The sequence below is a fragment of the Podarcis melisellensis genome, assembly GCF_964234715.1.
Source record: "Podarcis melisellensis genome assembly, chromosome: 14".
In the NCBI taxonomy this organism is placed as follows: Eukaryota; Metazoa; Chordata; class Lepidosauria; order Squamata; family Lacertidae; genus Podarcis; species Podarcis melisellensis.
The window spans coordinates 10681478-10703862 of NC_138546.1; the positions used below are offsets into that span (position 1 = coordinate 10681478).

General features: G+C 41.9%; 1 protein-coding gene across 2 annotated transcripts in view; it reads right to left on the reverse strand.

The window, feature by feature from the left end:
* BAIAP2L1 (BAR/IMD domain containing adaptor protein 2 like 1) overlaps positions 1 to 22385 on the reverse strand; it is a 66013-nt gene that overhangs the window by 37567 nt on the left and 6061 nt on the right. Inside the window, exons 2-3 of one of the 2 annotated variants that reach the window (XM_081889232.1) lie at positions 11143 to 11218; positions 3175 to 3261 (exon numbers count right to left, since the gene is read on the reverse strand). In XM_081889232.1, the coding sequence (XP_081745358.1) occupies positions 3175 to 3261; positions 11143 to 11218 (163 nt within the window). The remainder of the gene's footprint in view (positions 1 to 3174; positions 3262 to 11142; positions 11219 to 22385) is intronic. The other variant, XM_081889233.1, reaches the window with a different exon arrangement.

Below are 22385 nucleotides of genomic sequence, written 5' to 3' on the forward strand. Positions count from 1 at the left end.
AAAACCATATTTTCAACTAACATAAAAATGGTGCACTGGATCTCCTATGGGATTGTTTAAGTTCTCAGTTAGAAAATCATACATGAGCATCCAAAATATAAGTTGCACATTTTTAGGAAAGTAGTGGAGACTGATGTGGATGAGAGCCAAACTTAGATGCAGCATAATTCATAGTGTTGTGAGCTTTTTGGGGGGGCAGGGGCGGGGTGTTGGGCTGTATGCCTGAGTCCCTTCTAATTCCTCAATCCAGCGAGGGTTAAAATCTAATGGAGGATTCAGTTGTTGGAATAGCCAACAGCTTCTTGGTAACAGCCCTGAGAATAAGAAAAGCACCTGCTCTGTATGCCAGAGGGCAATGATGTGGACCCTCCTCCTTCACCTGGCTGGTAGTGAAATGAAAAAAACAGAGTTGGGTGAGAGAGAGAGCTGGCCTAGGAACAGGCAAAAGCCTGAGAGGGAGAGACATGCTAGATTTTTGTTTGAACCAAAGGCTGTGAGAGAATCAAGATCTTCTTGAGTGCTAATGCTGTGAGCCCCGGCCCCATCGTAGTCTCAGGTGGTATATATGTACAAATAAACAATATATCCTAAAGACACCACAGTCGTCTCCACTGTTCCTCATTCCAAGGAAATCAGACTCTGGGTAAGCACCTGAAACCCTTGGAATATTGCACCACTTGGGAGACTGGGGTGGCCTGCAAAAATATATATAGCCCTTGTGTAGCCGATTCAACCCTCTTCCTTTATAAATAGTTGGAGTGGAAACTGGATCAGGAATATGGTATGAGTGAGGGGGGTGGGCTTTAATTCTTTAGCCCTGTGACAGTCCTATTCTAAATAGAGAGTCGCGTATCTGCTATTTTTAATGGGAGAAAAATTCCCGTTGACATCAATGAGAGCTTTCCTTCCATTGCTGATGCGTGTGTCTCCCCCAATACCCTGCAACTCAGGTAGAGAACAGAGGGGACGAAGAATTAAAGTCCTTCCCTCCTGCCAAGGTCTCATTCCACCTTGCTCCCCCAACCACTTATAGAAATAAATGAATTATCAGCCATGCAAGGGCAGAAGGCATGAACAATACTCAGCCATGCTAGTATTATTCACTGCTCTTCAAGTGACACATTAAAATTGTAAATGACTCGTGCTTAACGTGCTATAGTTTACAGGATTTCATATGCATGGTTCCCCTCCTTTTCCAAAATACAAGCGCATAAGCAAAATAACCTTTTCGCAACATGGACAGATATACCACACCATTATCCCCCCCACAACTATGTTACTCAAAAATACAGACATTTCTTCTGTTCACATTCATCTGTATTGGAGACAGTATGCATTTTTAAAGTGGCAGGACCTTAGCATGTTGAAGGCATGTGCAAATTTAATGTAAGGTTACAGTCCTGTGCACACTTACGTAGGAGCATATCCCACTGAACACAGTGCCATTTGTTTCACAGTACACATGCCCAGCGATGGGCCTCATGAGATTCAGTTAAAAGCTGTTCAATATTCATACTGAAGACCTTTATTTTTTTTGTACTTATTACCTACAAAAGAAGTACAATCACCAACAAAAATATAGCTAGCTAGCTAGACATTACACATCTCACATAATCGTTTGTCTGAATCTTCTGGTCCCACAATATGCCATGGAAGCAAGATTTTTATGCCCACAAATGAAGTCTTTGTGGAAAGAACAGAAGAGAAATAACTTTAGTTATTCTCCTCCTTCCCTTGTCAACCCTTCATCTACTTTTGTTGCTTTCCCAGTTGTCAAATTTAGACTGCAGGTTCCTTTTCCTGCTTATGTGGTTATGCAAAACCCCATGTATATTGATAATAAATAGTTGTCATTCATTGCATTGTTATTCTTGTAACTTAGAAGGCTTGATATATCTCAGACACATAAGTGTATTCAAGTACCTGGGTTTTTTTTCTATAGTCATATTTATCCAGGTCTTGCTAAATTAACTTGTAAAGCAAATAAGGTGACTACATTATGAATTATTTGCCTTTTACTGTTTGCTGTTCTGCCACTCCCTTTGACTGAATTCAGAATGTCAAATCACACAATGGTGGCTTTCAGAAGGAAACAAAAAAAGATAAGCAATTGCAAAGGAGTCAGCATTATTCAGGAGCAAACTTTAATCTAGCCAGTTGAAGATGATATCAATATATTCTTGAACTCACCTTTGATAATCAAAGGATGGGAAGAGAATATGAGGAGTCCCTAAGCCCTGGTTTCTTTTGTAAATTAGAAAAAAATCCATAGACTGTACAGCTGCAATCCCCTTTTCAACAGCTCTCTGTATTCTACATGAGCTGTTATTTTTCTCTTTTACATTAGGCAAATCTCTCCTCCTCAAATTTATTCTGTGCAAGGAATTTTGAACAGATTAGTTGGTAGACCAGGGGAAGAAAGAATATGGAGAACACAATCTTGAATTATCCCATTTAAAGTACAATCAATAGAAAAGGCGGCAGGAAAGGCATGATGAAAAGCAAATGTTGTTTTTCTGCTAAGTTTTCTGCCAACAAGTTGCATGCTTCATTTCAAACTTCACAAGAAAGAAAATACAGGATGTACCCAATGCTGCAGCACTATTTGGTCTAACTGACAAGAAGCACACATTTCAGCCTTAAAGTACATTAGGGAATTCATTGTTTGAATTACTTAGCTGAAGGAGGGATTAGACAATTTCTGAGATCTGGACCATCACATGGAGAGGATGACTGCTCTTCTCACCCACTCAACTCAACTCGTCTTCCCCAACTCTTAGACACCCCTGCACGTCTAAGCAGGACACTTAAAAATGTGTGCAAAAATCAATGCACATATGCCAAAACAGTGTGGCCGGTTCCCAAGAAAAAAATGTGGAAATCTTAGGCAGGGCAGATGCACTAGGCAGCCAGGACAGATAGGTGTGCTCCCATTCCCCTCCACCTAATGGGGCTGGATGGCTCAGGGTGGTGGGAAGGGAACACCATTCAATCCAGCCCTCACAGAATGTAGAAGGAGAACTATATATGGAATGTAAAGGCATTCACAAATATTCTCATAGGCTCAATAATCAACTGAGAACCTAGGTTCCCCCCCCCGAAAAAACTTATAAGCTCCCACATTTGTTCTATGTATCAAGAAGAATGTGCATCTGAATAATCTAATATACTTACCCAATTCTTTAGAAACAGGTGATGCAACTGCAATGTCTCCTATCTTAGCAACACCATCATAGTAGGCTCTGCCAGCAAGAATCATACCTAAAGAGACAAAAGGAGTAAAGCATATTATGAGTTGTAATCTAAATGAGCAGATTTATTGATCAGCTATATATGTTGGACCAGATGACCCTCAGGATGCCTTCCAACTCTATAATTCTATGATTCTGTGTCTTACGGTCTCATTCTCTGCTGCCCCAAGGAGGGGAAAGAGTGTTAATAACAGTGGTACAAAGTGTATACAGTCAACTCACAACTTGCACACATTTAACTTGCACAATTACAGCTTTATATTCTGGGTGGCTGGTCAGCTGCACTCATACAAATTAAATGCACACAAAGCAAAAAACTTTAAAACTCTTTCCCTTACCCCAAGCATGGGGAATCTGTGTTTCAAGTTGCAGCTATGCTATAATAATTACAAATAAATCAATTATGACACTAAAGAGTATTTCACTTTTAATCTAATAGGAAGCTTGTTGTCAATTAACTCACATAGCTGCTTCAGAAGTCAGAGGAGGCCTTTGAGTAGTAAAGATCTTCAGATATGTGTAAGAACTGAAGAGGGGTGAGTAAAGAGGGCGGCCTGCACCTGAGTGCCACCTTAAATATGTCAGGGGCAGGCAGGGCAGAGCCCCCCTGCCACTGCCCCCGATTGGCCTGACAGGCATGGCCCACACCAAATGGAGGGTGCAGCGCGGCCAGAGGCTACACTGTCTAGAGTTCAATGGCAGAAGGAAAGTGGGATATAAATGTAAGAAAATAACTAAATAAATAAATAAATAATTTCACTTATGAATCACCTCCCATCCCAAAGTGATTTACAAAAACATATATGAAGCAGCTAAATACATAAAAACAATAAAAAACACAAGTATGTATTACTTTTCCAAAGACAGAGTTCATACATCTTCAAATGCATGTGCCTTGGATCACTCTTATATTGAAAAGGTAACGTGAGGCAACTACCTATTTTGTTCATTGCAAAGTAACTTGCAACATCTTGCAGTTGCTCTTCATGCTCATGATACATGTATCTGTTCCAAGTGCCCTTAAGATCTGGGAAACCAGATTTTCATATATATAAAGCTACTTTAACATGTGTAATCGCCTTCTGAGTGCTCTCTAGCATGAATATTGATTCTGTAACCCATCCGGCAGAACAGACCTTGTTATTCAAATTATAGATATATAAATAACATAAAAATCATTAGCAGAGAATAATCAAGCCCATGATACCTGTTGTATGTTATTGTTTCATTTAGGAAAGATGAACTAATTTGGTGGACCACATTGTTATGGAAGTAAAAAATGAACTTGCCTTCCTCTCCCTGCCTGGTTCTATGAGAACAGGAAGTTTCTGAGCTAGGAGAGTTCTCCTTTTAAATCATGAAAGTACTGGTTGCATAACAAATACTATTATATAAACTGGTGCTTGTTCTACACCAGTGATCTTTGTAATGAAGGGAATGCAATGAAGGAAATGTTACAAATGTTAACTGGTTCATTAAGATGATTATATATATTTTGCTAATGAGCTTGGATAAGTTATTTCAGACAATTTTAAGAGGGAATCACTTTAAGGTGCTGCATAGTATAAGTTCAAGCAAAGTGGCATTGGGGGACGAGAAAAAGAACAAATCAGAGACAAGCAATGTAGCAAGCTTTAGAAGGAAGAAAATTACAAAGGCAACAAGACTAAGCCTACAAACCTGTAATTACTACAGCTCTTAAGTGCCATTGGTAATGTCACTCCTTGTTTTATTAACAGCAACCTTAGAATATAAGTAGCTTTGTACCAAGTCAAGAAAAGCCACCACTGTCGGAGGTCTATAAGTTGGACAGGAAAATTGGCTTTCAGGTGGAAAAATCAAAACTGGAAACAGAGTTGCTAGAATCCAAAACTAAGAATTTGTCAAAAATGTATACCGTATTTTTCGCACCATAGGACGCACTTTTTCCCTCCTAAAAAGCAAGGGAAAATGTGTGTGCGTCCTATGGAGCGAATGCAGGCTTTCGCTGAAGCCTGGAGAGCGAGAGGGGTCGGTGCGCACCGACCCCTCTCGCTCTCCAGGCTTCAGGAAGCTATCCGCTAGGAGTGGGAGACCCAGCTCTCCCACCGCTAGCGGAGCGCTGCATTAATCCCGAAGCTTGGGGCGTGCGGAGCTCAGCGCGCCCCAAGCTTCTGGGTGCCGGCAAGGTCTCCGCTAGCCCTGGGAGAGCCCCGCGACGTCGCCCGGCTCTCCCAGGGCTAGCGGACCACTGCGCTAATCCAGAAGCTTGGGGCGTGCGGAGCTCAGCGCGCCCCAAGCTTCTGGGTGCCGGCAAGGTCTCCGCTAGCCCTGGGAGAGCCCCGCGACGTCGCGCGGCTCTCCCAGGGCTAGCGGACCACTGCGCTAATCCAGAAGCTTGGGGCGTGCGGAGCTCAGCGCGCCCCAAGCTTCTGGGTGCCGGCAAGGTCTCCGCTAGCCCTGGGAGAGCCCCGTGACGTCGCACGGCTCTCCCAGGGCTAGCGGACCACTGCGCTAATCCAGAAGCTTGGGGCGTGCGGAGCTCAGCGCGCCCCAAGCTTCTGGGTGCCGGCAAGGTCTCCGCTAGCCCTGGGAGAGCCCCGCGACGTCGCGCGGCTCTCCCAGGGCTAGCGGACCACTGCGCTAATCCAGAAGCTTGGGCGTGCGGAGCTCAGCGCGCCCCAAGCTTCTGGGTGCTGGCAAGGTCTCCGCTAGCCCTGGGAGAGCCCCGCGACGGCTAGCGGAGACCTTGCTGGCGCCCAGAAGCTTGGGGCGCGCTGAGCTCCGCACGCCCCAAGCTTCGGGATTAGCGCTCCGCTAGCCGTGTCTAGGCTGCGGATAGCAGCCTGCTTCCCGGAGCGTCGGGCGCCCTGAAAGCAGAGCTCCCGGCGCTTCGGGAACACACCCGCAGCGTGGGGACCCTTGCAGGAGCTCCCCCAAGGCTCCCCACGCTGCGGATAGCAGCCTGCCACCCGGCGGGTGGGGCGCCCTGAAGCAGAGCGCCCCTCGCGCCAGGCATACATCCGCAGCTTGGGGAGCCCTGCAGCAGTTCCCCGCAAGGCTCCCCAAGCTGCGGATAGCAGCCTGCCGCCCGGCGCGAGGGGCGCCCTGAAGCAGAGCGCCCCTCGCGCCGGGCAGACATCTGCAGCGTGCAGAGCCCTGCAGCAGTTCCTCACAGGGCTCCCCACGCTGCGGATAGCAGCCTGCTTCCCGGAGCGTCGGGCGCCCTGAAAGCAGAGCGCCTGGCGCTTCGGGAACACATCCGCTGCGTGGAGAGCCTTGCAGGAGTTCCCCGCAAGGCTCCCCAAGCTGCGGATAGCAGCCTGCCGCCCGGCGGGTGGGGCGCCCTAAAGCAGAGCGCCCCTCACGCCAGGTATACATCCGCAGCGTGGGGAGCCCTGCAGCAGTTCCCCGCAAGGCTCCCCAAGCTGCGGATAGCAGCCTGCCGCCCGGCGGGTGGGGCGCCCTGAAGCAGAGCGCCCCCGCGCTAGGCAGACATCAGCCAGCCCCACAAGCTCGGGGGACAGCAGGGAGGCGCAGCGCCACTATCCCGCTGTTCCTCGACCTGGTTCGGTTTCCCTGACCTGCTTTTGGGGGGGAAATAAAGGGGAATTTTTTTTCCTTTATTTCCCCCCCAAAAAACTAGGCGCGTCCTATGGTCCGGTGCGTCCAATCGTGCGAAAAATACGGTAACTTGCTGCTGAAATGGAATACACAGGATGAAACAGTTAAATCAGCTATGATTAAGTGGGCACAAGATATTGGTCATAACATTATGTTTGCTGACTGGGAAAGGTTATGGACCACCGGTATGAAATTCACGGCATATAATGCCTTGAGAGAGAATATTATGAAAATGATCTATAGGTGGTACATGACCCCAGTCAAGCTTGCAAAAATTTACCACTTATCTGATAATAAATGTTGGAAATGTAAAGAAAATGAAGGTACATTCTTTCACCTCTGGTGGACATGCCCAAGGATTAAGGCTTTCTGGGAAATGATATATAATGAAATGAAAAAGGTATTTAAATATACCTTTCTGAAGAAACCAGAGGCCTTTCTCCTGGGTATGGTAAGCCATGTGGTGTTAAAGAAGGACAGAACTTTTTTTATGTATGCTACTACAGCAACAAGGATCCTTATTGCAAAGTATTGGAAGACACCAGATCTACCCACTCTGGAAGAATGGCAGATGAAGATGACCGAATACATGGGACTGGCAGAGATGACTGGCAGAATCCGAGACCAGGACAAAGAGACAGTGGAAGAAGATTGGAAGAAGTTCAAAGACTATCTAAATAAACATTATAAAATTAATGAAGGCTAAAAAGATATGGGTTTAAAATTAGTGGTTAGCAGGGGTGTTGATTAAGGAAAAGGAATAGAAGTATCAAAAACTATGGGAAATATGGGAATGGATTTGCTGATAAGATAAATGAGATTAGAATACAGAAGGGGGAGGTGTGAGGAGGTCGGTGAAATTAGGTTGAGAAAATAAGGTTTGAATTTATACTTGTTTTTGATTTGTTTGTTGGTTTATGTATGTTCTCAGTGTTGTGTGTGTTTATATGTGTTTAATCAAAACGTTAATAAATATTATTAAAAAAAAAGCCACCACTGTCATTTTTATGTCTCTTATTCCATGGTAATATGTTTCTGAACAATGTTTGTCATCATGAAGTCACCAATATGCACTGAAACAATCCAGACGAGATCCAGCCTATACAAACACAATAGCTTTGAACTCTGTTTACAGGTTCAGCAAACCAGCCTCAGTGAGAGGATCAAATGCTTGCCACTACTATTGAGTCAGAAAATCTAAATTCTGTTTTGCTTTAAGGAAACCAGTATAGAAAATAGCCTATGACCCAGGCAAAATGGGGAAAAAATTCAGTATGTTCTAAAAAGCTTAAGGCTGTATGTATGATTACCTATAAGTTCCACTGATCACAGTGGAACTTACTTCTGAGTCACCATATCTAGGAACATACTGCATGTCTTAGATGCCTTCTAATTAGCTTGCTTGGGGGCATGTAGATTTTGCAGTGCTTTGAGAGAATACACCTTCAAAGTCTGAACAAGTAAGCAAGAAGCTAGTGTCTGGTTCATGTGACCAAATATCGGCCCTCAGATTGTAGTAATGTCATGGAAATCCAAAGTATGCTGTCACTGGTCTCATGGTGAAATGTTGGGTTTTCCTTTATGCTGAAAGAAAGCACAAGGAAAGGTGGCACATGGAAAAATATTACTCATCTCAAATGATGAACAGTGGGTGGGTAGCAGAGCAAACAGTGGTTTCACTTAGTCAGCTGTAATGTGTACTGAGAAAATTGTACACAGTGGGTTGTATCCAATGCTAGTCCTACTCACAAGTAAACCCATTGAAATGAATGGGCCTGACTATCTAAGTTTTATTAATTTCAATGGGTCATCTCTGAGTAAAACTTAGCTGGATGCAATGCATTGGATCTATTCTGAGTTTAGTTAGATATAATCCTGAGGTTTAGACCACAGCGTCACCCATGTTCCCTCACTCCATTAACTCACGTTTGCTCATGCACATGAAGCCATTATTTGGCTTAGAGCTATGCGGACTTAGTGCTACACACAAACCAGTTAAAGTGCTGATGACTATGCTAAATTTACAGTGGACATCTCATACTAAACAACCCATTAAAGGACAGCACAAAAATGGTCCATACCATGTTTACTGAAAAGATTTTAAAGATGTCTCTCAGTATAGTTTTGTCATTTTTAAAGAGCAAACAAACACAACAATTTGAAACCAATGGAATATAAATGGACATTTTTCAGACAAACAGGGTTCTCTCCTCTGTTTCCATCATGTTTTAATTTATTAGTTTCCAAAAAGCAGTTTTAGCAGAAAAATATGTTCCACAGGCTTACTGGAAGAAAGCCACATGTATGACTTCTGACAAGTCTTCTCAACACTCTGGATTGTAACCATGGGAAAAGAAATGTGATCCAAAGTCACAGATACACCAAACAAGGAAATCATCTCTAAGGAGGAACATCCCCTTGAGATGGTGCCAAATTGATTTGCATAAATGAAGTGGAAATATGGTACTGAGGCAAGTCAAAGGGAAGTGAATGGCTTAATCAAAGTTATCACTCTAGCACCTGAAGTGCCGTTTGTGGTAGTAAATTGTGTGGTATGAGTGTAAGGCGTTCTGATAAACTCTCCAATGCACAATTTCATTTTCCAAAAATATTTCATATTTAGTTTCACTAAAATCAGCACTGATACAGCCCAACACTTGCTGCACCAGCAAACCACTCTTGAGAACGGGTTTATCCAGGCTTGTAAATAAGGGCATACTTTAATAACCCATCAAGTATTTAAGTAGCTGCCTGCGCATACTTATATTATTTCTTTAAAATAAAAAACCAGGTTTTGCAAAGCTTTCAGGCCTGGTCACCTAGAGAATGTTATTATCACAGGTGAGTCATTGAGCATTTACTTACAAACCTGATTTTGCTTCTACAGCCTGGCCTCGGCTGGGGAGGGCTGGATATAAATAAAAAATTATTATTTATTATTATTATCCTAAAGTTGTTTATCAGCATGGCAGGATGCTATTGTGGCACTATAGGCTAATATGTCAGGGCAAAGGTTATGGTAAAAAAAGGTAGTGCAGATGAAGAAGTACCTGCAAGGATTGCAAAGCTTAATCCCCAAAGCTCAACCGGACTCAATTTAAAACAAAAACAATTCACATGCAGATAAATATTGTGCAATGCTTAGTCACAAAAAGTACTCAGAAGATTATTATCTTTAAGAGCTCTTTAAAACATGTACAAGATCGGCATTCTAAATAAGAGTCACAGAAACAAGGTCCTTCTGACCTAAACTCCTATGGAATGCAAGGTTATTAGGATCAATGTTATAATATTTTTCATACAATAAAACAAAATGGGAAATTGTGGAAGATTTAGACTTTCTTTCTTTGATTGTTCTTGCCTAATCTGATCTTCACTTTAAATGTGTTATCACCACCATTACATCCTTTGGGAGGAAAACCTGGGAAGGAGAAATCCTTGGGTGAAATAATGTTAATTCCCAGTCATCATCAGCCAAAGGCTGATTTTCTGTCAGGCCCATGGGTTAGAAATTCATCAGCCAGGGAACTGTTCAAACTTAAGCTATGACCTGAGATACTGTTATGATGAAAGTGCTGATCTTAGCAGAGGCAAGGCCTTGTGGATGGCTCAGAATAAATGCTATAAGAGCACAGTTCTCTGAAGTTGTTTCAATAAAAGTCAGCCTTAGACTGAGCCTCCTATACGGGCACCATTCTGTCCCAATTGCAAGTTCCACCTTTCCTGAAAGATGCCTTAACTCAGCCCGTTCCAGCAAGTCTTCTACTCTGACCAAGTGGAGGAAAATGCTGATTGTATCAGGGCTTCTGTGACGAGGTCCTCTGAGTCAGAGGATAGCAATATGGCATCCTGAGGCTGAAGGGCCACTAGCACCATGTGCTCATCTTGTGGATGTGCTTCTGGTCATGTGTGCAAGTCCCCTTCAGGCTTCCATCTGCCTGATCCAATCCCAGGGGCATGGCAGACACTTAGGGAAATGAGATGAAGGGTCAGGACAGACTGAAAAACAAAATCAGAATGTTTTTCTCTTGCCTAAATAATTGGGATAAACTAGGCAGGTAGTTTTGATTTACAACAACCCAAAAACAGTAAATGGTGTGCTTAGGCCCTTTGAAATTAGTGGGTTTGAGCTCTTTTAAGACTACACAGGATTATAGCCTTGATCTTGCTTTCTTGCAAGTAATCTGTGTAAGGGCTAATAACTTTTGGAGAGGACTTTGTTGCGAGACATTCATTAGACTTTAATACTGTAGAATTAGTGCATTGATTTAAAAGTCAGGAGGCTTACCATTAACAGCTTTTTCATAGTTTTTCCCCAGGTTTATTAAATTCCGCAGCCCTGGATTGAACTGTTCCATAACATTCTGGTGAAACAACAAAATCAGAGATATCATTAAACTGGCATAAAAATGTAGTTTAAAGTGTCTAGAACATTTTTTAGCAATGCATGTCACTTAAATTGAGTCACATTTCTAGCTCAACTGCATGGAAATCATTTTAAAATATACACTGCTTTTCCATCTACAGGCCTTTGAAGCGGCCTGACATTTTTATTTATTTAACAAAATGTATATCCTGCTTGGTTACAATAAAACTTCTAAGCAATTTACAATAATGACTTCAGATTCGGGGCCGGGGGATTGCTTCACACCTTGAACATGTGTTTCAGTATGTCTGAGAGAAGGTTTGACCTAAGATCAGAGCAGTGCAATGTTCATTGATTCTGTAAGGCTTCACATATTTATAAGCCAAAATGAAACCATCATTTCCTCAAATACCTTCTTACAAGAAAAACAACGACAGAAGTAACAAACACCCATAATCAAATAGGGGACATATATCTTATACCCACATTCCCGATTATTTGTGTTGATATTTGTGCCTCATTTCTTCTGGCCTCTGCAAGTTTGATGCTAGAACTCTGGTGCCAGTACCTAGAGTAAAAACCTATTTCAAGTTTTTTATGGTTTTTGAAACCAATGTTGCAAGACAGAAAATGGGACTGACCACAAACGGAATTAAACTGTGGTCTACCATTATATGTTTGATCACAAAAATCCCACCATCCAGGCAACAGCAAATGAAACCCAAGCCAGTTTCTGCAAACCACACTTTTCAGAAGTGACCAGTGACCTGCAATGAGCAAATAAAGAAAAATAAAGGAAGCCAGTGCTGTTTCTTATCTGAAACAAAAATCTAACAACAGACCTTGTCTCAAGCATGTTGTAGGGTGTTGTGGCTCAGGTAGGTACTGATGGGGGCTGCCAGGGAAGGGGATGTTGGCCAGGTCTGTGCAGTGTACTGTAACTCAATAGCACCATCATCTTAATGATGAATTTTCTCATGAAAACTATATAACACCAGGTATTTCATACTTCCCACCCTCTCTGGAGCTCTGAGATGTTGACCTTAACCTTGGTCACCTGAGTAAAAGCCAAATTGATTTCCAATGCTGAGTTTTGGCTTATGTAGTGAAAATACACTGCAGCTGTTAAGTGTCACCCAATGTCATTTATTTTATTTTAATAAGATAGTAAGTACAGTGGTACTTCAGGTTAAGAACTTAATTCGTTCTGGAGGTCTGTTCTTAACCTGAAACTGTTCTTAACCCGAAGCACCACTTTAGCCAATGGGGTCTCCTGCTGCCGCTGCACTGCCATTGCACAATTTCTGTTCTCATCCTGAAGCAAAGTTCTTAACCCGAGGTAATATTTCTGGGTTAGCGGAGTCTGTAACCTGAAGCGTATGTAACCCGAGGTACCACTGTACATGTTTCATTGGTGCAAAAAGCATTCTCTTCCTAATAAGGGAAATCTATCCTATTTTGACCATACAATTTCCTAATACACTATGCACAGAAAAGATTTCTCCTCCTGAACTCAAAAGCTTACACAGAGAAATTGAAACCCTCAATAACACCAAAATAAGGTTTAAAAAACAGCATCTGAAAGCCAGCTCAATCTTATGCAAGGGGTATGCAGTGGTAGAATGCAACTTGGCTTTCCCCCTCTAACAGCCAACCTCCCTATGCAATATCTTTCCTCAGACTGAAAAGCAGTTTGCCTTGCAGCATGGGGGCAGGACTGCTCTGAGAAAAGTACATCTTACAGAAATAGTTTCACAGTTCTTTGGATCCTGACCAGAATTTTGAAGCATTCTTTTTATCTACTCACTCTTTGACCGAAACAATTTACTTCTTCCAAATACGAAATATTTGTGTTCTGAAAAACTAACCATTGTATCAGACTAGAACACTGGGATAAAGTCTAAACCACTCACTTTAGAAAGAATGAATGAAGGCAACAGTAGATTTCAAATACTATTTGTTTTGTGTGTGTGATTTTATGGCCCTAATGAAATATTAATAACATTAACTGGACCCAACTTACTTGAACCCAACTTTTAAATTCAAATATTAAACTTGCCCAAGTTATGGAAAAGGCTGTTATTAAAAGTTCATGTTCTAAACATAGCTTTTCTTCACCTATGTCAAAGGCCAAAAATGTGAAACTAATTAGGCAAGAGAAACATTAATTATGGCAATATACTATAGGTTGTTCCTATTACCTGAACAATTGATAAAAACATTAAAAGTCAGAAAATCAAGGCTGTGAGTCCTGGAAGACCTGCTCCTTTTCCATCTAGCCTGGGAGGACAGGACCCTGATGACTTCAGCTGAAGCTGCTGGACAGACGTTGGGGCTGGGATATTGTTTAGGGGGTCTTGGCATCAGGGGCGTAGAAAGGGGTGGCAGTGGGTGCAGTCCATCCCGGGTGTCATCTCTGAGGTGGGTGACAAAATCCCCCTGGGTGGGGATCACCGCCCCGCCTGCCTCCGTGGGTGGCTCGCCCCTTTCCCTGGGTGCACGGCATGTGCGCCACTCCAGGTGCCCAAGTGGCTAGCTATGCCGCTGCTTGGGGTGGTGGGACAGAGCTGTTGTTGTTATTGATATTATTTTTCTGTATCTTTATTTTAGATCTTATTATGATTTATGTGGAAATTGTTTCAATTTGGTCATGTACTATTTGATATTTTATTTATTGTTTATGACTGCTTTTGTTGTTTATAATTATGTATTTTTTTCCTGTAGTAAGCCGCCTTGAGCATGGTTTTAACTATGGGAAAACAGCATACAAATAAAATTATGTATGCATGCTAAAAAATACCCAATGACAATACACATAGAATGATATAAAATAAATGTATTTAGTTAGATTACCTGAGCAGTTCACATCACAATAGGTATAACCTATTTACAGTAAGTGCATGTGGTAAACTGACCTTTTGTCTACATTTGAAATAGTTAACTATTCCGGGAATACTGCTTCATACCACACACGCCTTGTTGATACAAGATAATAATGTCCAGACAATGCCTTTGCCCTGTCATAGCTCTCCCTCACTACATACTAGTTTACAACCTTAGGTCTGTCAGAGGGAAAGAACAGCTGAAGTTTTCCAGTATCTCACAGCTATCTTGCAGTGCGCTTGATCTTTCCCTTCAACTTTTCTTCATGGTCACACAAACATTTGGATGTATTATTTTAGGGATCAGGACTTTGATCATCACATTAAAAACAAAATGACTCAAAACTGCTTTCTTCTATATACCTTCTCCATAGAATACAGTAAGAACCTCAGAACCAGTACATACTGTACATTTACTGTCATATGGGCTCAGATCTTTATGTAAGGTGAGCAATATTTGGGAAATAATGAATACAGTGGTACCTCTGGATGCGAACGGGATCCATTCCGGAGCCCTGTTTGCATCCTGAAGTGAACACAACCCGCGCCTGCGCGTGCTGTGATTCGCCGCTTCTGCGCATGATGTCATTTTGAGCGTCTGTGCATGCGTGATTGGCGAAACCCGGAAGTAACATGTTCCGTTACTTCCGGGTCGCAGTGGAGCGCAACCCAAAAACGCTCAACACGAGGTATGACTGTATGTACAGTACTTGAACTGGAATAATATTTTTTTTATTCCTTTCTTATGGTCCCTCCCACAGAACTCTACGAGATGGAATGGTGTTTGTGTTGTAGCATATTGTTATTATTTATATTTGTAAGGTGCTCTGGGAGCCTCTTTCTTACTAAAGAGCAGGGCAATAACTATTTAAATGATCATTATACAGACGTGAACTGAGATCAAATGCATCTCACTCCCACAGGAGGCAGTGATGACCACCAACCTGGATAGCTTCCAATGGTTGAAGGCATTAATACTTTGGAATACCAGTTGCCAGAAACCATGGGAGGAGAAGAGAGCTCTTGTGCTTGGGTGATGCTGGCAGATTTCCCACAGGCATCTGGCTGACCACTGTGAGAACAGGATATTTGTCTAGATGAGCATTTGGACTGAGCAAAGTACATCTAGCAGGTCCTTCTTATGTTCTTAAATGATTGGCTGGAACATCAACTGACCAACTAACACAAATGGCACAGGAATTCATCCAAGAACTCTGCATGCTAAAATCCATGTGTGATATTCTACTAAGTTTTACTCAAAGTACATCTGTTGAAATTAATAGACTTAACTTAGTCGTGTTCATTCATTTCAGTGCGCCTACTCTGAGTAAACTCGGCTGACCCCATGTATTAAATATTGCAGTAGAACTTCTAATAAAAATACCCACAATCTGTAATTTAATTCCATACAACACAGCCAACCTCATTTGTACCTGGGAGACCTGATTGCAATGGTGAGGACTAAATTTGACTGGGACTAACATTAAACTAGGATTGAAGAATAGAATGCTATGAAAATTTCCCACCTCAGTAGGTTTTATCTTTTGCAGGTACCTACTTTTGAATGCATCCAGTTCTGAGACCAGCAGAATCAGTCAATTTATGCCAAGTCTGACGCATCATGACACTGATCTTATCTGAGTTACTATGCAGTGGTGGCAGCAGTAGCAGTTCTAGGTGGTGAATGATCTTCCCTGTTGGGTTTCAGTGCCTGTCTAGGAAGGCTTACACCGCCAAAAACAAAGTAACTTTTTCACTGAAAATAGCTTGAAATTGTTTTACACTGCTTTCTACTTATGAAGATGTGCTTTTCTTTTGCTTGAATAATTTTGTGTTTTCTTTTGCTTGGACAATTTCCATAAATTTAGGTTATATTGTTGCATAAATTTAAATGAGTTGCATCTCTTTTAAATTGTTTTAGTTGGCTAGATGCTTTGAAGGTGCACGTTATAGAAATACAATACATAAAGCTCATCACACATGCTTTCCAACTGATTGTTTATCATAGCTCACATTAGAAAAGAGTATCATCCCCCTTATGGCTCACTGGGTTTTTAGAATGTATGTGGTTGGAAGACTCTGGTTGTATTACCCTTGACTGGGATATATCTTCTGATACCTTTTTTTATTCATTATTAGTATGCTGAACTCTTACCTACAACAATTTATTTTCTGATAATTTAAATAAATTTACCGTACTGCTGTCAACTACTGTTCTAAGCTTCTTGTCCTGATCCACTTCTTCAGCAACAGATCCCAAACATCTTTCAGATATACACCCATGGCAATCTTCAACTAATCTAATTTGCTGCAATTTGTTCTGCTGTGTTAAAGATTTCCTGTGGGGAAAGGCAAAATAAGTAGAGACAATATTTGTCTCTAGAATGTTCCATATTTACTTATCTTCGCTATGTAGTGATTTTGAATGGTCACATACTTCTGACCTTCCTCCTTTCATGTTGATTCTTTAGCCAGCATTGGTTTTCCGTGATTACAATGCTTTAATAGCATCTCAGTCATTTATAACAAGTGCAGACAAGTTAGGATGGCGAAATGCTATGGTGCTCAGTTTGAAAAGCAACAGAAGTATAATCCAATCCTCCTCTTCTGGAGGAATGTTTAGATATACGGTAAGTTTTATCTCTGTGACTAAGGTGAATCAAAGGTGTCAAATCACTTTGTGCAATTTCTTTTATTACCAGACCAGTGCTTCATCCCAGATAGTTCTAAGAACTCACTAGGCCACTGTTTGTTACAGTTTTAGAATGCATGGCATGTAAGAAATATTATTTTTAGACTGTTTTCTTTAAAAATAATTCTTATGTGACTCACACCATGAAGTTTGAACAACAATCCAATGCAGATATTTACCATCATTTATTTATATAGCACCCACATATAAAATATCAAGGTGGTGTACTTTTTTTTGTTGTTGGCATCTGTCTGCACCTTCTGGTGCGAAGCCAAATTGCTGGAGAATTACAGCATGCACAGAGACTGGTAACACGTAACTGCTGCCTCCCACACTGTTTTTGCTGTGTTAGCTGCACCAAAGTGGCCTCACTAGTGCAAGCCTGGGCAGTGTGTATGGAGGTCCTGGGCTGCCCAGATGACAAGACTCCCCCCTCGGCCTCACTGATGTGGTCCAAAGGAAAGCAGAACAATACCTTTGGCATCAGATTGGCTGCAGACATTGCCAGAAGGAGATGTACAAAATACCATCCAACCACATTAGGGACTCCAGATTTGTGTAGGGCTTACTACTAAGTCTTTTCTTCTCCTGAAGATGTCCAGCAAGGCAGTGGATATGGATTTTTCCTCAGGGTTTACTCCCAAAGCCTTTCTCACAAATGAGCATAGCCATAAGGCAGCAGAGGTTTAAGATTATTTTCTTTCTCCTAGATGGGCTACCTTCCCAGGTTGACGAGCCCCATCTACCCCTCACTTCCCTCTACAGCACATGTAGTAACCTCCTTCATTACCTTTGGACCCACTATTGGTCTCATCTGCTCAACCCACCAGAGCTTGTCTTCATATGCAGGGGAAGTTCCTAACTCACTGAGAGTTTGAGATCCATAGGCTACACCTCACCTGGTTTAACCAGCCAGTTGAAGCCATTTCCCGGGCTGTGGCCACTGTCACATGCTAACACAGGGGAGAGTTGAGTGCAGGATGGAAAGAGAAGGAAGTGTCCCTCACCAGAAGTACTACCCCTCCCTTAACACCCCTAACAACAATATAGCCAAACACGGTAAAACATAAGATACCATAAAGCAATACAAAATAATCATAAGAATGAATGATTTATCTTATATAACATTATGCTGCTTTTCCGCAACCCTTCTTCCTGAAACAGATCCCCCACCCACATATATAATTTCATGTTAACAAATTGGCTGTATTAACTGTAGCTGAGGCTTACCCTAGCAAGTGTACACCACAGTTAACACTGGTGCTGACAAACTGGTTAACAGCAATTGGGAATATTTACATCAGGCAAAAGAAAGACCACAAAGAGGGAGGGAGGATTGAGCTGGTGAGCGAATGTTCCCCAGGCTTGCTCCCAACTTGCTAACCACAGTTAGCAGGAAGTCAACATTATGCCTGCACCAGCCCAATACGAATATTATTAGAATATTTTCCATCAGTTGGAAGTTGCATTGCCAAGATTTCAGATTAATAACTGCTTTTTATAGCCTTCTGCAGAATAAATACTCCCAGACAGCACCAAAAGAAAAACACTCAGTAAATTCCTTTTTGAAATAATCACATCATTTCAGATTTCCTTCCTTAAATTGAAAGAACTGAAACAACAGCAAACAAACATTTGTGATCTCTCACTGATCTGTTTAAAAAGGTAACTGATATCTTACACAATAGCAACACAATCAATAAGGAAGCTAAATACAGTAGATGTTTTTAAGAAACTAGAGACATAAATAAGTAGAGACATGGTCATATAGATTTAATGGCTCAAGCCATACTGATGTTGGGCCAAGCCATGGTTTTTGACATTGTGAGAATAGTCCTGGGGTTGTGCGCTTTCTACTCCACCCATGTCCTCCCCTCATGCACCATGAGCGCATCTCTCCCTAATTTGCAGCAAACCACAGCACTGTTTGACTCAAACAAGCAAACTACAGTTTTTGCTTGCCTTACAAGCCATGATTGAAAGCTGGAGTTTGATGCGGTGTAATTATTAGAATGTTGGGCTATGGGAATTTGTAGATTCAAATCCCCACTTAAGCATAGTGCTTAAGTGGTGCTTGGGATAGTTTCCCCCTCTCAGCCAAATATAGTTCACAGGGCTGTTGTCAGGGTGCACTGGGGTGAAGAAATGACAACGGATGCTGCATTCTTTAGAAGAGTGAAATAAAAATGTAATAAATAGACCCTCATCTACTATATATTTTGGAAAGTGCTTTGCCTGTCTGTCAGTCTGTTCTCTATAGGTTTGGCTGCCTCTTGAGATCATAGAATTGTAGAGTTGAAAGGAAGCACGAGGGTCATCTAGTCCAACCCCCTGCACTGCGCAAAGCAACAGAGTCAAACTTGGTACAAGGTTTCCTGAAGCAAAGATCTTAATATTTGGGTGTCAGCTGCCACTTTGAACCAAGAAGACAGACCAAAACATGACTTTGAAATGACTGCACCTATAGGTTTGGCCACCGCTTGAGATATGGTCACCAACCTTGGTAGGTGGCTTCCTAAAGTGTGACTGGCAGTCTTGGTTGACATTTGGAAATGTGAAGCTAGCATGACTTCACTCTTTTTTGGCATAGGTTTGGCCACCTCTAAAGATATTGCCTCAAAACTCAGCATGAGACTTCTCGAGGTGGGGATGGCAGGCTTGGTCACTGTTTGGTTGCTGGGTGCCATTTTGATGGCAGACCAAAATGAAACTTTGGTGTGACTTCACCTGATTTTGGGAGTGATGGGTCCAAACTCACAAATTACATTATGCATTTTAAAAATCACAGTATTTTTTAGTTTCTAAAAATTCCTGGGCAGCACTGGACATTCTCCACTGGTCTTTTTAAGACTAAGAGTAAGACTCATGGCAGACACAAGAGAACCACTTGAAAAGATTTATCTTATCAAGCACCTTGTACTCCTAATCAGAAGCACAAGTAGCAAGTACTGTGCAAAAACCAGGCTGATAGAAACCGACCTTGTGCTTTCACTCCTGCTGTGGATTTTATATACACACATGTGAAAAGAATGTCAAAGTGTAGTTATATGCTAGATACACTGTCCTCTATAAGTACTACAAAAACATTTTCACTTTCCAATCAAATGAAAGCTTTTGTAATTCCCTATACATGTTCAGCTTTGCTCTTATGCAGGACACACCTTCCAAGAACACAATAGCTCAGCATGTATTGACACAGATCAACAATGCATAAAGACCCAGCAGTTTACAAAGTTGAGGCTTATATCCTGCCGATATAGTCAGATCCTCAAGCTAACAATGACACCTTAAACAAACTTGCCAGTCATTGGTTTGCAAAGAAATTCACAGCAATGTCATTAGGTATTTTTTTTATATAAAAGGTATTTAATCATATGAAATCTCCATCTTGGTAATATCATTAAATAGTGTAATATCCAACTAGCAGTCAAACCATAAACATATGTGGTGATCTGCCTGAAGAAGCTGCATACAATTATGCTTTATCATTCCTTTATGCTGATGTACTTCAATGTACACCATTTAAATACTTATTTGCTGACATGGCTAACCATATGATTACCAGAAAGAAGCATTCATGGATCACTTGAATTACTATAGCCCTAAATGGGGGTGTGGAATGACAATGGCCCATAACTGTTCCAGAAGAGAAACTAGTTGTATGTGGTACATCATCCATGGGAAAAAATATACATTCTACAACACATGCAAGCTGTAATACCATGTATGTTAACTGTACTGTATGTGGTTTACCTGGTACATTAATATAAGCCCGTGTACAAAATTATGTTAATAACTAACTTATAAAGCTAGCTTTGAAAACTAGCTTTAAATATCATTTTCAAGTTGCTTTCTTTCCTGCATAAATTTGTGTCTTATTCTTATAATAATGGAATCACTTGAAAATACCTGGGGTGTTCATTTCATAATATTTTAAAAACGTGCCCATGACACCTCAAGAAACTCTGCTGGTAGGATTTAAACTCTTCCATCAGGTGTTCTGAGCTTTGTGTAAAGTACTGTATATTTAAGGATGTTATGCAATTTGTATAAATATGTTTTGATGGGAATCCAATAAATGGATACCATGTTAGCCAAACAGGCTGTGTGCTGTATGTGAAAAAGGAATCATGAGGTCTAGAACAAACATAGCTTATTTTCTTTTAGAGTTATTCCAAATCCATTTTATACCTGGGATTTAAGGGGCTTATTTATTGATTTTGCAAGCCACATGATTAGCGCCCCGAACAAATGCAAGAGTGTATAGCTCCATCTTTGCTCTGACCTATGCCTCACCCACAACAGCTGTTTCCATCCGGCACCCCCCATGCTAATGGAAAATAACTTGTCCAAGGTAAGATAGTAAGTCTTCTGCAGAAAATCATTCAATGCTGTTTGTCCATGACTTATTATCAGGTCCAGCTCCAGGACTGGAGCACAGATTGCCCTAAATGGGCCCCTCTTAACCCCAACTGCCCCTCAGTGCACACTGCCATCACCCCACTGGCAGCACTGCCAGCATACACAGCACCAGGAACACAGTGCCCATTACAGCACAGTCTCTAGGGATGCCTGCCTGCAAGTGTAAGGCTGGCACTGCGGGCATAGGAAAGGCATCAGTACTAGCAGGTGCTGTTGACAAGGCTCATGAACCTTGGCAAGTTTCACCAGTATGCTAATTTCCTTATGCAACCTGGGAGCTAAAGTGGAGACAAGGGCTAGGTCTTTCTAGTAATGAGAATATTAAATGCCAATTCTACTGGAAATGTCAATACCAAAATGGCCTCTTGGTATGACGATACCAAAACAGGCATTTCAAGAAATAGTTGGGTAATAGTAATTTGAGGGGGGAAACCTATGTTATAATGTTCTGTCATGTCCTCCCTTATGAAACTTTTTTTTTGAAAAAGAGCATTTCCTCCTTGGAAAAGTGCTTCAAATGTTTGATAATGGCATACACAGTAGGTAGACTACATGTATATGTATTTGAGATACATAATTTACTTTACATGTCACATGGCATATATATTTTTGCCAAATCAATTGCTCTATTAACCCACTGTTAACTTTAACTTCTTAGTTGCCCCTTACAACTCTTTGCCCTCCCATTTAGCCACACTATATTTAGTTTTTAGGAGAGCTGGTTTTATGCTGATGCTAGAGAAGTAGACATAAAGGTAAAGGTAAAGGCACCCCTGCCCGTACGGGCCAGTCTTGACAGACTCTGGGGTTGTGCGCCCATCTCACTTAAGAGGCCAGGGGCCAGCGCTGTCCGGAGACACTTCCGGGTCACGTGGCCAGCGTGACAAAGCTGCATCTGGCGAGCCAGAGCCGCACACGGAAACGCCGTTTACCTTCCCGCTGGTAAGCGGTCCCTATTTATCTACTTGCACCCGGAGGTGCTTTCGAACTGCTAGGTTGGCAGGCGCTGGGACCGAGCAGCGGGAGCGCACCCCGCCGCAGGGATTCGAACTGCCGACCTTTCGATCGGCAAGTCCTAGGCGCTGAGGCTTTAACCCACAGCGCCACCTGCGTCCCCCCAAGAGAAGTAGACATGCATAGTAGCTAATGTAACAAACACTGAATCAACA